At 40.4% G+C, this 17919-nt stretch overlaps 1 protein-coding gene across 8 annotated transcripts in view; it reads left to right on the top strand.

The window, feature by feature from the left end:
* Nucleotides 1-325: 325 nt before the first annotated feature.
* stxbp5b (syntaxin binding protein 5b (tomosyn)) overlaps nucleotides 326-17919 on the top strand; it is a 38944-nt gene continuing 21350 nt past the window's right edge. For all 8 annotated transcript variants that reach the window (XM_084045427.1, XM_084045426.1, XM_084045425.1 and 5 more), the window contains exons 1-9: nucleotides 326-767; nucleotides 2829-2926; nucleotides 8796-8877; nucleotides 9440-9540; nucleotides 11595-11729; nucleotides 14954-15017; nucleotides 15840-15923; nucleotides 16487-16610; nucleotides 17593-17671. In XM_084045427.1, the coding sequence (XP_083901553.1) occupies nucleotides 633-767; nucleotides 2829-2926; nucleotides 8796-8877; nucleotides 9440-9540; nucleotides 11595-11729; nucleotides 14954-15017; nucleotides 15840-15923; nucleotides 16487-16610; nucleotides 17593-17671 (902 nt within the window). In that variant the 5' untranslated portion in view covers nucleotides 326-632. The remainder of the gene's footprint in view (nucleotides 768-2828; nucleotides 2927-8795; nucleotides 8878-9439; nucleotides 9541-11594; nucleotides 11730-14953; nucleotides 15018-15839; nucleotides 15924-16486; nucleotides 16611-17592; nucleotides 17672-17919) is intronic.

The raw sequence follows: 17919 nt of genomic DNA, 5'->3' as shown, positions 1-17919 counted from the left end.
GATCACAGACATTCTAGGGCTAATCAGTTTTGTGCTAGGGAGCATTTGTGTTTTTAGAATGTTTCCAAAATGTCTTATTCTAAATATTACAAATTTTATTGCAAGAGTTTTTGAAAATAGCAATTTAATTGGCTATTTTCAAATAGCCAACGCATATATAATAGGATATATAATAGGTTTAAAGTGCTCATCATGTGACCTAAAGTCGCTTCTTTTGGGCTTGTTTACATAGACTTGGATGCTTGTTTCTCTCTCAAAACCTGGCAAGACTGTTCACTGCGTTTCCGTAGCCAGTTTGCTACCAGCTGAAGCCTTGGGAAACACACACACACACACACACAGCGCACGGAAACCATTGCGAATCCGATCGAATAAATAACGCCAAAAACTGGCCACACAAATGGCGGATTAACACGAACAGCGGAGAAGACTTCATGACTCAATGTAAATGGGGCATAACGTGGGTGCTTTGGGACAGTACGTTGTGGCAACAACCTCCCGTAACATGTGAGATTAAAACAGAGACAGATATTAACTGCTAGCTATAAGCGGCTACCCTCCTGTCAATTTATATGGTAGCGATCAGTTGGTCTGTTTTTCCTGTTTAATTCTCGTCTGTACCGAGGGATAAAATGAAGAAGTTTAACATTAGGAAGGTGCTGGACGGCTTGACGGCGGCTTCCTCGTCCTCTGCAACGACTCCACCAACCAGGGAGAACGATGTGATCCAAGAGACCCTGCAATCCGAGCATTTTCAGCTCAGCAAGGTGGGCTTTCCGTTAAGCAGCAGTGTTGCCATGTCAGTTTATAAGTGACTCTGGGCTTATTTTTTCTGTGAAGTTTCTTGTAAAAGTAGTAGAAGTTGCGGTTTTTGTGGGCTTGTTTCCAAAGTGTACTTGCTTATTTTAGGCTTGCTTCCAAATACATTATTTTACATTATTATTTAAACCAGTGGTTCTTAAATATGTTAATGAAATGTTTGTGCCAGGGAGCATTTGTGTTGTTAAAATGTTTTTTTTTTTAATTCCAAATATTCCACATTTTATTGCAAGAGTTTTTGAAAATAGCAGACAACGCATCGCATTTTATTGTGAGCTTGTAGATAGGCTATTTTCAAATATCCGATGCATACAGGTTTGAAGTGCTCATGTGGCCTCTCATGTTGTTGCTTATTTTGGGCTTGTTTTCCCATACCTGGTTGCTCGTTTCTCTCGCAAAACCTGGCAACACTGGTTAATAGCAGCCAACATACTGCTGCCGGACGACCGACACACAGTCAGATGACAGACAGCAGCGTGACCAATACCAACGTTGTCCTAATCTGTCAGCATTGGTTATTGGGAAAGAGAACGGCTTTATTGCACGATGCACGCTGCTGCTGCACTCATATGTATTGTGGTTTATTTTTAGGCATAGGTTTTGCTGTTCATGGTAACAGGATATGAGGGGACCTCGGTATTAAATTGGCTGTTTTGTCCAAAATGTAAAAAAAAGAAGTAAAGTATACATGAATAGAACATGCTAAACATTCCACAATTAAGGTCTAATATTTCTACAACTGTTACAAAACCTGTATATCCAGTCATTTGGGGGGGGGGGGGGGGGGGGGGGGGGGGGGGCTTAAACAAGAAGTTGAAGGATAGAATTAAGTCTGACAATGATGTACCGTGCATGTTCACATCATTTATACTTTACATTACGACCATTTTCATATATATATATATATATATATATATATATATATATATATATATATATATATATATATATATATAAAACAGTTTGGACTTAATAGCCAATTTTACATCAGGGTGCCCAGATGTCCCTAGTGCCCACCTATCCTGTATCCGTTCAGAGACCCCCGCAGGGACTGGCTTTTAATCAGCTGACTTGGTCACCCATGCATGGCTGCTATTTACCATGGTTGTAGCAGCCAGGCTGTCGTATTAACCATAAGAGATGTTTGCATTGCATTGGATTTTTGCTTCGAGCCATTGACTTAGCCATCTAGCCTAACCAGAAACACTGCAGCAGAAATCTCACATCTCTCAAGTTATCCTTAACCCTCATGTGGTCGCTTGTTTTTGACATGCCCCCCCCCCAAAAAAAAACGATAGTAATGGTAGTGATAATGCATACTTTCCCCAATCCTGTTTATTGGCTCTCTTGGGTATTCACTTGCAATTGGACTGTGCTGAAAATGTTACATCCCTGAGTGCCAGCCCACCAATGCTCTAGATGAGATCAGAGTAGGTCAGGTCCCCCAGGTTACAGGGGCAGGGCAGCATTAGGTATTACATAACCTGACAGCAATCTGTGTTTGGATGAGCCAAAGTGGGCTGGGCAAGGTTGTGTCAATCCTAAACAACCTAGTCATGGATGCATGAGGGCTTTGACATTTCGGCCTGTTTTTAAAGCTGCACTGAATTGCTGAGTGTGTCATTCTAATATGGCCACTGTAATCAGATACATCATAATATGCATGCAAAATAATGCAAGTACTAAACTGGGAAAGTGTGGCTTGAAATTAACATTTTGAAGGCATATGCTCTCTACAAATGTGCTCTTAAAGAGTAGATGAGATTTCTGTTCTTGTATTGCCCTGGCAGTTTTTTTATGTTATTACATTTAGCTTTGAAGGAGATTTGAGACAATTCCGAATTGATGGATTGCTCTGATGGCAGTTATGCTAATATACATTTCCATTTTTCTTCCAGTTGTGGCAGCTTTGCGTCACCAAAAAATAAATAAAATGTTTGACTGTGTTTTGTCAGATGATGGATTAGTCTAGTTCTAATATAAATTGAATTTGTGCTCTTTCCTAACAGACTGTGCGTCATGGCTTCCCACATCAACCGTCATCGATGGCTTTTGACCCTGTGCAGAAAATACTGGCCATTGGGACACAGAGTGGAGCGTTGAGGCTGTATCCTTTTTTATCTAAGGGCAAAAGTATATAAAGAAAAACAGACAAGCAATACATTTCTATCATGAAAAGTCTGCATATGATACTCCTCTTCTCAACCCCTCCAACCTTAGACAAACACTCACACACACAAATGCGCAGCACACAAACCCAAGCCTCAACTTCTCATGTTCCACATTAGTTCTGCTGCAAACATTGTATAATCAAGCTGGCCCCATAAACATGTTTATCATCAGAGGATTCATATAGCACGTGACCTTTTTTCCTACTCCTGTCAGCTGGCATTAGAAGAAGAGAACAAAAAACAAACTTGGGGTGAGGGAAAGTGCTGGTCACAGTGGCAGGCAGAGCTAGCATGTGTTTTCTGTGCAGCCACAGTAGCAGCCGCCTCCTCTGGTAGGACCAAGGCTCATTAGCGGCATCTCTGCACTCTGCAGTAGCATGAACAGCTCCTCTGCCATATGCCGAGGAGCCAACCTCATCAACTGTGCTGCCCAGCCCATGCCAGAATGCCACTTCATATGTGCTGTAAACATCACTGGTCCTGCTGTGCGCGAATGTCAAGCCCATGCTCAATGTGCACACAATCAAGTTGCTGCCATGCTGGAAGGCCCTCAGGCCGTTGGGAAGACAGTTTTTGATTTGTGTTTATATTTGCACATACAAATCTGTTTTTAGGCGCTAATTGAGCAACTTGCATGAGTTAAAGGAATGGCAACAATATAAAAGTCTGATTACAGTATTCCAAAATGTAAAGGGTCACTAAGGGTTAATTTAACAAAAATGAACACTGAGTTTTTTTTTACTGTGTATAACTATCATGCTGGTTATTTCACTATTGGCTTTTTATTATTTATGGAGGATTTCAGATGGGTTTATTTTTTACCGTATCTGCTTATGTAGATTATTGTTAGAGGTGGATCCTGTCCTTGCCTTTATCCAGTCTTGAGATTAAGAGAGCATTGTGTTTACAGGGGAAACTCCCAAAGAACACACACTGCTTCCATGTTGTCCTAATGTGCACGTTGGAACTGATGGGATTACTGTCATTCAGGCAATTGGTCCATTTATCAAAAGACAGGCTGTATCGATCCACCTCATTGCCCCTGGAGTTTGGAAACGCTGCCACAGCTCAGTAGTAGACATAAACTCAATGAGATGTCTACAAGCAATAAATGTCTACTTTTACAAGATCTGTCTTTTAGTACAGTGTTTTAATCAGTAGATAATTGCGACATTTCCCCGATTCCACATAATCGGTTTATGTTTAGCTGCTCTTGGCCATTAAAAAAACGCAAACGGTGTTCTGTATTTTTGGGTTGTTGGAGCCAAAGCAAAATGAAGCATTCAAAGTGCTGATGATTGAATGTACATGCACACATACTATATTTCACAATGCCACTATTGACAGATTTTCTCTCAGGTATTCTTAGGTGCTGGTAGATGATGTTATGGCACTGCTAGTTAGACTGTATTATTTTTAAAACTACAAACAATCAGTATGGCTTTTTACAAGGTTCCTTAATAGAACAACTTTACTTATCTTTGAGCTAGTGTGATTAACACAAGTTCCTGTCCAGATGATTATCAGTTGGCTGTAAGTGAAAAACTGAGCTGTTGAAATGTCACTTGGTGAACCGCGCTGGTGTACCAAAAATGAGGAAGTATTCATCTACAAGACGGTGGTGGTGTAGTGATGTATTTGTATTTCCGCTAAGCCGGGGACGGAGATTATGTTTCTGCCCCTGTCGATGTCTGTGTGTAGAGCTAATCTCACAAACCGCTGGACAGATCAATGTCAAACCTTTCGTGCACACCACCAGTAGGCCAAGAAATGTATACCTCCTCAAAATTTTCATATCCGCCTCCCACCATGCATTTTGGCCTTTAACTCTTGAACCATAGGTTGTACAGTCAAAACCTTTCCCCTGGATATCCTTGGATCATGATGCAAATCCCCCATATAGGCCATACCCATTTCCTAACTACGTCTCCGGGCATTTTCTTCAAAACACACTTTTTGCTACTACTATAATACTAAAAATGACTATTTGGAAACCTTTGATAAACGTACTGTATATAACTCAGATTTTTCATGTTCCATTCTAATTGGCATAATTTGCATAATTTGTTATTTTTACAATAAATGCCAATGCATTGAACAATCGACCCCAAATTTGAATCACACATTGAGGGGCCTCTAAACAAAGCAGAGCCAAAAGCGATTTCTCTTACACCCACAACGCTGGTTGTTGGAGAAACATGACAAATCACCAAATTAGGTACAAATGATTTCGAAGTTACTGTATGTGACAATGACCGTCAAACTTACCGTTAACAAATATTCCGTGCTGTATGCCTGTTCTAGAGTACCAAAGACCTGACTTAAATCACAGATATTTGCAAAACTGTGTCAGTTGGCACAAAGACAATAGGTTTACAGCCCTTCAGGCTTGAACCCCTAATGAAATATTATAACAGCTGAGACAAAAGAAAATTGGGCTTATAAAATTGTACATCAGCTCTGCCAACCACTCAAACTTTGGCCGTATCAGATAATGTGTGTAACTTATTTGCAATGTTGTTGTGGGCTTCAGTAAGAGTCAGTATGACTTGGCTTATTGTGCCTCTAAGATTCTATTTTGAGTTTGACTTTTGAGTTGTTTATGAGAAGTGAGGTGCAGAGCATGTGAACAGTTTGTTCACATGATGTGTTATGATGTGGTTTTAACATGGAGCTGTTGCCTGTTTTGTGAATTCAGACTGATGCTAATCATTATCACTCAGTCAGCTCAGTACACAAGGAAGAGGAAATATTCTGCCACAGTGATGAAATCTTGTGTTGGTTTATATTTCTACTTTTCTGCTAGCCTAAAGCACCCAGACAAACAACCATTAGCCTACCTACAGTACATTGTGGTAGAGACATTGTAAACACCAGGAACATTTACAGTTTGTAGGAATTTGTGAGTTGGTGTCTGGTTGGTGTACTGTACAGTAACATAATACAGCGGGAGTAAATGGACATTAACTTGTGTCAATGAAATATAAACGGACGACATAGTTCTCAGTGTCAATACCACTTAATTAACATTTTCATTAATTTATGACATAGTCATATTCATTTTCCTTTCTATTTCTTATGGGATGAGTTCTGGGAACCTCTCATGGTTTTGATTCTCCGCTTGAATTGCATTTCTCAAATATTGTATATATTCTGTTGTACGTGTCTATTTTAACTGTTGTTAAATAAGCTAAATGCAAATGCTACTTTAATGTTACTACTCGGTGTGTGCTGCGACGTGTCAGCTTGTAGATCCGCTATTTTACGTGTGTGACACAGCCACACGACTGAACTAAGTATGAATCAGGCTTTAACACCACAAACAAACCACTGGACAGTGGACAGCGGACGGCAACTTAGTTGACACATTACACATTTTCCTGATTTGACTGCTCCTCTATTCCTTTTTAATGTAAGACAACTTAGTCACACCATTAATGAATCCCAGCATCACTGTGGTTGAATGGATGCTCAATACACATCAATAATTACGACAAATGTTGTGCAGAACTTGGCAGAGCCAGAAGCTCGAGCTAGGTAGGCAGGGCCGGACTTACCGTTGGGCTAGGGTAGCTGCAGCCCAGGGGCCCCCAACTGGGGGGGCCACAAAAAAATAAAAAATAAAAATAAATTATTGTTATGATAAAATTGTAAAGTAACCCTACCGGATTAAAGTAACAAAAACCCGAAGCCCCCCCTGTGCGTGCCTCAAACATTACTCTAGCCCAGGGGCCTCAACTCCTATAAATCCGGCCCTGTAGGTAGTTAGTAAAGGTCAGCGGTGAAAGTGATGTCAGTTGCCAATGGCATGTGGCTGGCGCCAGTGTTTAGGTCTTTATAGTATGTCTGTGTTTGTGTTTGTGTCTGTCCTTCCACAGAAGGATGCTCAATCATGAGCCTGTGCTGAAAGACCCCACCTTAGTTTGTTTAAGGCACTGTGGGATTGTTTGAGTGTAGCTTTGGTAATCCTGTTAAGAGATATTTGTTAATCCGGTTTGTACATATCTTTTATTAATCCTTTGTTCAGACATGTCATTACATTTGTGTCGGCTTTAACATAACACTGGAGACAACTGGACATTCCCTGAGCTGGGGAATTCTGTTTCTGTTTGTCTTTATGTTCTCTTCCTGATGCCTTTGTTTGCCATGCATGACTTGGCCTACATAACTCTGTCTATTTCATTGGAAATTTGAGTACAGGCTGTTGAGATACTGCTCCTAGTAAAATACAGTTTGTTTCCGGTTTTCATTTTTGTCCCTCGAACCGGTTTGGAGCCCTGGTTTAAACCACTTCAGTCGGGTTGGATCTAAGTAGCAGGACAGCCTAGTAAGGTCGGCAAACGTACTTAAGAATCAGAATCAGAATCAGAATCAGAATTTATAACAGAACTTAACTGTATTGTTATAAAAGTTACTACATAAAGATGTGGTATAACAATTGATAGAAAAGCATGTGGAATTAAATGCTACAGTGCACAAGGAAATACTTATGTAATCCTTTTTGTGCAGGCGTCATCCTTGAATGTTTCACTTAAAGGATATTGACATCAAAATGTTTCAAAAGAACATTTTATCTGGAGACGGAGAGTCATACTCCTTTTCCAACAAGAGCTCTTTCATGGTTCAAGGTCTTTTAGAACGGACAGAAACAATGTATCATTTAAGGCATTTGAAACACAGCTTTGTTTTGTTTTTTAAACGTGAGAAGTTTTTCTTCCAAAAGTTTCAAGAGGAAAGTTGACAGTGAAAACATAACATTCAAAGAATCGAAATAGAACTATTTGTTCATCATACCTGATTTTATCAATTCAAAGCTATTGCTGTCCATATCCTACCGGGACTGTCAGTCAGCTATTGTAAATTATTTACAAAATAATTTGTCGGGCCGGATATTATCGCTGGCGGGACAGTTCTGGCCCACGGGCCGCCTGTTGCCTACCACTCCTCAAGGAGCCGGTAGCGGGGGCTCCATTCTGATGACAACAACAAGCTCATCGGCAGCAGTTAGGGGTTAAGTGTGTTTCTCAAGGACACATTGACACGTGGCCAGGAGTAGCCGGGGATCTAACCGGAAACCTTCTGATTCCAAGATGTCCTTCTTGGAACCACCACATGATGTTGTCTTGTTGTTGTTGATATAACTTTCAACCTTTTTTGGAGAGCACAAAACATGTTCATATTGTGGTAAAAGGCATGACTATTGTCAGCTGAATGAATCAGCTGGTACTCGTTTCTTGTTCTTTTCTATAGCTTCTCCCACTTTGCTGGTTATACAGTAACGTTTATTCCAAGCATGATAAAGATAGTGCCATCTACCTAGTTATCTTTAGCCGCTGTGCATTATTATTTCTATGTGGTGTTCTCCAATGTAGACTGTAGCCCTAATAGTTGGCCGGATTGTTTTTGCACAGACAAATTTAGCAGGCAGCTAAATTACCTGTACTTTAGAGTCAAATGGATGGCTGGATAGATGTGGCTTAGCCAAGAGACAAGACTAATATTATATAAATCACGACTGATATTAATAAATGAGGAAGGCAGGTTATTAGTAGGTTTTTTCTTTCATCTTTTGGCCAAGTTGCCACCAAATGTCTGCTTCCATGCAGTCGTAGGCTGAAAAAAAAAACCCCAACAACAACCATTTGTTCTTTTATAAATTGAATAGGCCTAGATTTTGTTTGATATGATGACCCAACAACAATGCACAACCTTTTACCTCTTGTATTTTTTATCTGGTGTATCGCTGGATTCAGATCTATTGCTGTATTTACCTCTCCTCTGTTCCTTGACTGTGGTGAACTTCAGCTTTGGCCGCGCCGGTGTGGAGTGCTACTGCCAGCATGAGAGTGGTGCTGCTGTCATCCAGCTCCAGTTCCTCATTAACGAGGTTTGGTGTCATCCTCTGTTTGTCATTGGTCTGCATGCCTCATTCCCATGCAGCCCTAGCCTGCCTGCAAACACATTGTTCGTTTGTCCATCCATTCACCTTACCACTCGTCCCTCTGTCCAGTGTACCCATCTGCCCATCATCCATTCTTTCAACAATCCACCATTTCCTCCTTCTGTACTTCTGTCCTTCCTTCCTTTGTTCCTTATGCTTTCCTTTCTTCCTTCGTTATTTCCTTCTGTACTTAAATCTTTCCTTCCTTCCATCTATCCGTCCATGTCCTTCTTTCTTGCTAGTACCACTACTTACCACTACTTAGCAGTGCTTCTTCAATGTTTATAGGCCATGAATCTGCTCTTGCTGTGTGAAATGAGCTTTTAGTGAACAGATTGATTAAACAGTAATGTTATTTTTGTGACCTGGAGGTCTCTGTAATGGTCTTTTGTTTGGTGCTCATGTTCCTCTTGCATAACACAAACCCCCACAGTCATGCCACAGTATGTTTCATTTATACAGTGATAAAGTGAATGAAATTATTTCCCTTTTCAAATTGTACCCCCAGGGGGCATTGGTGAGTGCCTTAGCTGATGACAGTGTCCACCTGTGGAACCTGAGGCAAAAGCTTCCAGCCATCTTGCATTCTCTCAAGTTCAACAGGGAGAGGTAATAGAAGGGTTCATAAAAGATAACATCTGTTTATTTAAGGATCCCCATTAGCTGACAACTCAGTAGCAACACTTCTTGGGGTCCACATTTTATAATGACAGTACATGAAAAGTCAGATTACAACCTTGAATTACATGTCAAAACAAATTGAATCAATTACAAAATGCCAAATTGCCAATGACACCAACAACACTCATTGATGAGCCCAGTAAATTATATGAGCAGCTCACATGACAAGACAAATTGGACGACATATGCCTAAGTCTTATTCATTGAAGTATGGTTTCAGGTACTACTTGAAAGATGTCTCACAATTAACATCCCAGATGTATGCTGGAGGATTCTTCCATAATTGTATAGCTCTGTACAGGACAGCCCTGTAACTGTACTTCTGAACGAACATATGTGCTCTGCTCTCAAGTACAGCCCATGTCTGAATATTAATCTATCAAGTAAAATTGATTGAAAGCCACGTTCAGGGGTCTTTACATGTGTAATAAAAATTGCAAAGGGACTTCTAGAATCGTGGAAACTTTTAAAAGCCACTAAAACATGCAGAGGTCATCTCTGTTTACTGCAGCATCAACTGAAAATGTCTGACACTGCTTTGGCAGATGGGAATGGCCTCTACCCTCAATACTGGCAGAACATTTTCCAACAAAAACCTGGTTACGTTGGCTGTCCACATCATCCATTTTGGTTGTTCCAATAAATCTGGCGCTGTCTGTTCAATCTTTAATGGGGGTGAAGTGTATGAGGCAGGTGAGGAGACTGAGAAAAGTCACAAGAGCAGTAGATTTTTTATAATTTGATTTTGGTCAGTCAATTCCCATGTAGTCCCCGTCACAGCTGACCCCTAATGTTTGGTCTTGGGGAGGGTGTTGAGGAGCATGTGTCTCCTACGATAACATGTGACATCTAATCCCCTGGCAATGAGGAGTTTCACCAGGAGGACTTAATGCATGTGGAGGAACATACTATGACCAACCAGTTGCTAAACACAGCGACAATGATCGCCCACCCACCCGGCTTCCCACCCACTAACATGGTCAATTTTGTTATTTGGAACACCTGGCCAAGCTTGAAGCACCTTGGAGGATTCAAACCGAAGTCTCCATGTTGGTGGGAACACTGGGCAGTAACTTTACCCCTGCGCCCTTCTGGACGTCCACATGCATGCCTTGAGTTATAGTTGTTAACATTGCTGTTTGTGTATGTTTATTGTCATTAGGTCACACACAGTGCACAACTGAAATGCAATGTGTCACCTTGACATAAGCAGAAAGGGTATGGTGGCAGGATGACCTAGCAGTTAGAAAGAAGTAACCAAAAGCTCACAGGGTTTGCCTAACAGCCATGTATCCTGTCAATGTGTCCTTGAGAAAGACACCTGCTCTCTGTGGATAAGAGTATCATCTAAACGTTTAAAACCACACCGAAGGTGTGGGGTTTCCCACCCACAAAATGGCCTCTGTGTGAATATGGTCAATTGGAGGCAGCCATGGCAAAGCTGGACAAACACCAGCTTTATAACTGTTAATTGTCTGAAAATATCTTGTTAATTTGCGCTCCATCACCAACAGCAAATCTCCAAAATGTGTCTAGAAATATGCATGCATGTGACACATTGATATTGTTAACTAAGTAATCTTTTAAATCCTGCTTTTAGTTTTTTATCTAAAAAAAGATGATAGACGAATCCTCTATTAATGCCTCTTTGTGGTCCTGCAGAGCTCAATGGGTAGAACGTTGCTGCTCTTTTATTGTCGGGGGTTTGTCTCCCACTGGGAGCACCGTGCTAAAAATAATATACACTCATGGTGCTCAAATGCGCTTTGGATAAAAGCATTCACCAAATGGCATATGTTGTGTTTATGACTACTGTATTCCACTCTACTGGCCTGCTCAGCTAGTAGACCCAAAGCAGCGATTTTCGAGTAGAAAACCGTTGTCATTCACCACTTGTGATGATCAGGGACAGGAATGATGAGATCATGAGCTAATGACAAGACTGGCTTGTTGTGACGGACACTGATCTCTGGTCTTTGCAGGATCACGTGCCTCCATCTGCCATTCCAGAGTAAATGGCTTTACATTGGCACAGAACGAGGAAACATCCACATTGTCAACGTGGAGTCCTTCACTCTCTCAGGCTACGTCATCATGTGGAACAAAGCCATCGAACTGTGAGTCTCTCCCAAGTTTTTATCTTATTTTTTTGCCCCCCTCTCTCTTTCGCTCACCCATGTCTATGTGGTTGAAGTGGAAAAACCGGAAAATAAACCAGGAAGTTGTAAAGGACAAAGGAATGTGCAATCCTGTGCCTTCTGCTCCTAATGTGAGCTTTGGCCTATATAATGCCATCAGTGTCCGGTTAACGGAGATGAATACATATAATTAAATTCCCATAGTGTATGTGGTGATGGGTGGTTCTGTGACACCAGAATGTACTTTTGGAGGTTGGAGGATGTGCTTGATAATGCCCAATGACATGCTCTATATCAGTGGTTCCCAAACAATGTTTTTTATGTGTCGTAAGTAAATCTTTTAAAAACAAATATAAAAGAACTTCATACATTATTATTATTTCTTTTAATAAATTGTGAAAATAGCAGATCTAGGCTTTTTTTCTCAAGTTTGGGGCCCAGGGAGACATCAAACTTCTCTTTTGGGTCTCAAGTTAAAAAGTTTTGGAACCACTGCTTTATGCCATCCAAGTTACCCCTTGGTGTCCTGGACCGGTACAATAGGTGCTGACCTTAAATAATACAAGGGATTATTTCATCAGATGCTGTGTAATGGTAAAACATAATACTAGGAACTAAAATTGGAAATACTGTAAAATACCTTTGCCTTGCGGTGAGGTTGCGGCTGGCATGTGATAAATTGCTGTCTTAGATCTTAGGCCTGGCAGTGTCATGGTGCTGAAGTACGGTGCCAACTCAGATTAATGCTTCAGATAGAGACGCTGGAGATGAGAAATGCTTTTCCCTGTCTGATTGTAGGGATGTAAATTGTAGACTGTTGTAGAAAAAGCTAAAGTGTAGAATCCTGAGTGTTAATTTAACTCAGAGTGTACAAATGTAACCAAATGGACCTGTAAGGCAGTGGTTCTCAAAGTGGGGTCCAGGGACCCCAGGGGTCCTTGAGGGGGTTCCAGGGGGTCCCCAGCAAAATGTGTTTAATACATAGACTGTATAAAAGAGATGGACAAAGCCACACCTCTGCTTTCTACAGACCGAAAATGAAGCCTATTGTTTGGCTGTGTGCAATCAGCCATCTTTAATATATACAATCGAGCACGTCGGCTATCAAACGGTATGCATGTGACCTAAGCGGGGGCGGGTCACCAGACATGTTACCAGGGAACTGGAAAACAATCCCCAAAGAATGCTATTGGTTGGGTAGCTTGTCAATCAACAGCGGGGGCGGGGAATGAATGCTATTGGTTGTGTAGGTTGTCAATCAAATCATCCCGCCCCTCCTGGAGCATAGCCTACTTTATCGTCAATTTTAGAATAAATGGGACCATAATTTAGTAAAACGCATATCATGATGATTGAAAGGAGACTTTAAACTAGCGACTGGAAGCATATAGTATTTATGAAAATCTTTATTAAGGTAAGAAAATCTAGTAGTCTAAAGTTTGTCAAAAACCCATCCGCTTACAATGAGAGAATATTCTTTCTGACACCTGCAGGCCACCTACAGGCCATTCATATGAACTGTCTCTCTTCCATATCGGCCTCATTGTAAATATGTCAGGCTGGCCCCTTGGTTTAATATAGCATCAAAATCAGTTTAACCGTTTAAACGCTATATACATCGGCTATTTGAATAGCTGATCCACAAACTCACAAAGCATCGTGATGCGACGCTTGTAGAAAAAAAACATTAAATGTGTAATGCTTCTGAAATATTTTAAGAACAGATATTGTATGGCGATCCCTGGCAATAATATTTTCGGATGGGGGTCCGTCCGTGGTGAAATACATTTGGTGGTCTTTGACCTGAAAAAGTTTGAGATCCACTGCCGTAAGGGTCCATTTGACTACATTTGTACACTCAAATTTGGTAACAAATGGATTAACACTATGGATTTTACTTTGTACTTATTTCGGTGTGCTATTTGATGCTTATTTTGTTGTTTGTGTCTATTTTTTAACACAAAATATTCCAGCATCAAGTTTATGCAGTTTGTGGCACTGGTTGACTAACTTTTTCCACACAGAGCTCTAGCCCAACCAACAGACTCAAAACCAAATCCACAAACCTAAACATTAAATCAAATGCCTCGCTCATTTCTGAATTTGCAATTTGCCAGATGAGATAATACGACCTTTTAAAGAAAATACAATTTGAATAAATCCTATACTGATGTATATACCTGAGGTCTTCCTCAGGGGAAACTGAGGAAGGGAGACTTCTCTAATTTTTAACGTTAACGTTTTCATACACCTCAGTATATACATTTTCCCAACAACTTTATTCACTACATCATTGTTGATTAGACCATATAGACTCATCTGCAGCAGTAATAATGAGATCACTATCTTACTGGCGCCAGGCCACATTCGGTGGTGACACTGCAGTTAGACTAGACCTCCTCCCGGTGCCCCTTCTCGCTCTCTGTTGTCAAGGCAACACTGTCTCTCCACACGCCGCTGCCGCTGCTGTAATCTCGCACAGACCCTCATTCGACCCTCTTTCTCAAGCTGTCTTCCTGTTCAAATCTCCTGTCGTTCATTTTATTTATCTCTCAAGTGTACAAATGGAACCTTACTTGGCCATTTGGTTAAATTGTACACTCTGAGGATTTTACTGTACACTCTTTCTCTCTCTCAGCTGGTCTGCTCTTTGAATTTAGCCACTGTGTTCTTTTCTGTGACTTTCTTTTTTTAACCATTTTTCTTTTTTTTTATGTACCTGTCTCCATCTCAAATTTACTGAGCAATTCTAGACTAAATGTATTTTATTTCATTCTAGGGCTGCAACTATCGATTATTTTCTTAGTGATTATTCTATTGATGTTTTTTTTTCAATTAATCGACTAATCAGGAGGTGCATTTTTATTTATTTATACATCAACAAATGGAGGTGAAAAAAGTCTTATTGATTTTGTAATAATCAGCTAAATCGATTAGTCTGATTAACTGTTGCAGCCCTGTTGGACTTAACAGTCCATCTATACTACTGTATTTTATAAGACATGTACATGTGTTATGATAAGCTTACATTCATACAGTATCACACTCCATATGTACTTCCGTAACTTTCACCTGTGAATTTGTGACTATTTTACTCTAATTGATTATTTCTTTCTAATTGATTAAATTGTTCGATTAACTGTTGCACCAATTTGTCATTCTCTCTCCCTCTCTCCCTCCTTCCCTCCTGTAAAACCTCACAGATCCACCAAGACACACCCTGGGCCTGTTGTTCACATCAGTGATAACCCCATGGATGAGGGAAAGGTACCTCGCAGCAGTACACTAAAACATACTAGTAGTGACATCAGTTTGTAATCTAGAACTGAGATTGTGCTGTTTTTCTGTAACCAGGGTATCCCTGTCTCTCCAGCTCTTTAGTAAACAGAAAATACATTTTCAGGTGGGTTACAATTAATTTCATCCAGTCAGGAGAGAGAACCCCAGAAATACCACATCAGTTTGTATTCCAGTAAAAATGTTGTCTGCTCATTTATTTGTTTAATCCCTTAAAATTTCACTTGTTTATCTTGTATTCTATATGAGTTCGCTGTACTGATTGGATAAAATTGGTATCCTGACCTAAAAATGACATTTCTGTTTAACACTAATGTGCCAGAGCGGTCAAAATGGTTGATTTTGACATTTTGAATTACATTTCTTGACCCTTTTGAAAATGTTTTTTTCCCCCGAAAATGAAATAATAGCCATGTAATACAATGAAAGCATCAAAACCCACTGACCCACTTAACCACTTTCAACCTGGTGTCTCTATTTTGGGCACGTCATTATAGGCTTCGGTCTTTATACATTTTTCAAAAGATTTCAAAAATAGTAACAGATCTACAAGCTCACAACATCGCAATGTGATGCGTATTGAGCTTGTATATGCTATGTTCACTACTTCAGTGGACACTGTTGTGGACACTGATGTACCACTACGAAGTGGCATTAATGTATGAAAAAACTGATAAAGATTAAATATGGAGATACAAGGTTTCTGCCTGATAGCGACGATATACTACTATGTGCAGTATGCGGTCTGTATGGCAATCATTGGAGCTCTGCCCACTTCGCTTGTTATTCCAGATCCTGATTGGATTTGAGTGCGGGATTGTGGTGTTGTGGGACTTGAAGTGTAAAAAGGCTGACTACCGCTACAATCATGATGAGGTAAGGCATATTTCCTTTGCTTTCAGGTCATATTTGGACGCCAGGTCGTCCAGGGGGTTTTCTCATCATTATCTCTGCAATGTGGATGCTATATTTACGCTGAATCCTTCCAATTTAAGTTATAAGGATACAATTATAGGACACAATTATTGAATATTCTAATCAGGGGCATCCTAATATCGCATGGGTAAAGTTCCTGCCCACCACCGTGGAGACTGAGGTCTGAGTCCTTCGCGAACACAATTGTCCATTTGTTTGTTTGTGGGAAGCTGGCAGTTGCTACTCTCTGTCGCTGCTCTAGCAACTCCCACAGTTTGTCTGGGTTGCGTGTTCACTGGGGAGCAGAATTGCGAGTGTTGGCGTGTTCATCCACATACACCCTCCAGTGAAACTCCTCAGGTGAACGGAATCGGCTGGCAACTCCATGTATATCAGAGGAGACAAGTGGTTAGCAGTTAGTATGGGGTGATTGGCATAACAACAAAATTGGGTAGTACATAGGGGAGAAAAATGTAAGCGTATTCCTGTTATCTCAGTCATGTGTTTGTCCGTGTTTCTATCAGGCAATCCACTCCGTAGCCTGGCATCATGAGGGTAAGCAATTTACGTGCAGCCACTCTGATGGCACTCTGACCACATGGAATATACGAGCCCCTGCCAAGCCTGCACAGACCATCACACCACATGGTAAGATCTATTGTGTTCATACATGCACACCTACACACAGACCTACACACTGCAACTGCACAGTTTTGGCTACAATATTAATCCCAATTAATTGGCCAGATGTTGTGATCATTATTACTAATTTGGAGAAGCAATGTTTTATCCTGTAATGACACCAGTGTTTTCCCCCTCATTAGTACATTTAAATGTGCATGTTAATACAACAGACATGAATCATCACATTGGCAAACATGCACATTGGTCAGATGATATAGCCATGTGTGTGACATATGGACAGCATATGTACTGTACCATATGGGTCCGCTTCGTGTTTGTGTACATTTTGTTTTTTATAACTAGCAATGCATACATTTTACTGGGAGGGCTGTTTTATATTTTTAATTAATATGATTTAAAATAAATAATAAAAACTACTCATGTTGTACACATGTTCTCATGTAGGTCTTCTGTAGTGCTCATTGCATTAGCTTTATTAATAACTTTAGCCCTATACACTTTGTTGTACATCATGTAATAGAAATAGCCAATTTACAACCTGAGCTTGTAGATCAGCTATTTTCTTTTCCTTTTTTTGCTCTTCAAGTTTTTGATATTGTCCCCAAAATAGGGATGGAAGGGATGGATGCCAGGGTTAATGTGGGTAACATTGTCTGGCTGTCTGATTGTGTCATTTATTACTGTATTGGAGACTGGATAGGCTGTGTACCTAATGTCCTCTCTCGTCTTTTTCACAAACGCACAGAACAAATGCTTAGAAAGCTTGGTTGATCAGCACATTTTCTGACAGGATCAGGAACAAGTACAATTTAATAGAGGAACAATATATTAATTTCACTCTTTCGCCCCAAAGTTCACAGGTTTGTTCGCAGAATAATGTTCTGAACCACTGCGATTAGCTATTGAATCTGAATATCAATGTCCTTGTGTACTTCTATGCATCTTCGTCTTAATTTGAGTATCTATACTGTGTTACTTCCACCAGGAAAGCAACCTAAGGATGGAAAGAAGCCAGAACCATGCAAGCCTATCCTCAAAGTGGAGTATAAAACCACCAGGGCTGGGTAAGTGTGCAGAGCTGGTTCAAAGGAAATTATTATGCACATCCATGTTGGTCACTGTGCAGGACAGCAAATGAACATATAAGAATAAAAGAAGTCCGCACAGTTAGCTGCTTCTCTGAATAAATTTAAATGTGCAAACTAGTACAACGCTTAGACCAACCAGTGGTCTTCATCAGGGGAAACTGAGGAAGGGAGACTTCTCTAATTCTTAAGTGTACTGCTAAGAGCTGACATGTTGTGAATTCCCA

This window comes from Gymnoscopelus microlampas (assembly GCF_963454915.1).
Source record: "Gymnoscopelus microlampas genome assembly, chromosome: 20".
NCBI lineage: Eukaryota > Metazoa > Chordata > Actinopteri > Myctophiformes > Myctophidae > Gymnoscopelus > Gymnoscopelus microlampas.
The sequence above is the reverse complement of the archived record's forward strand: the minus strand, read 5'-3'. Positions and strand labels throughout refer to the sequence as shown.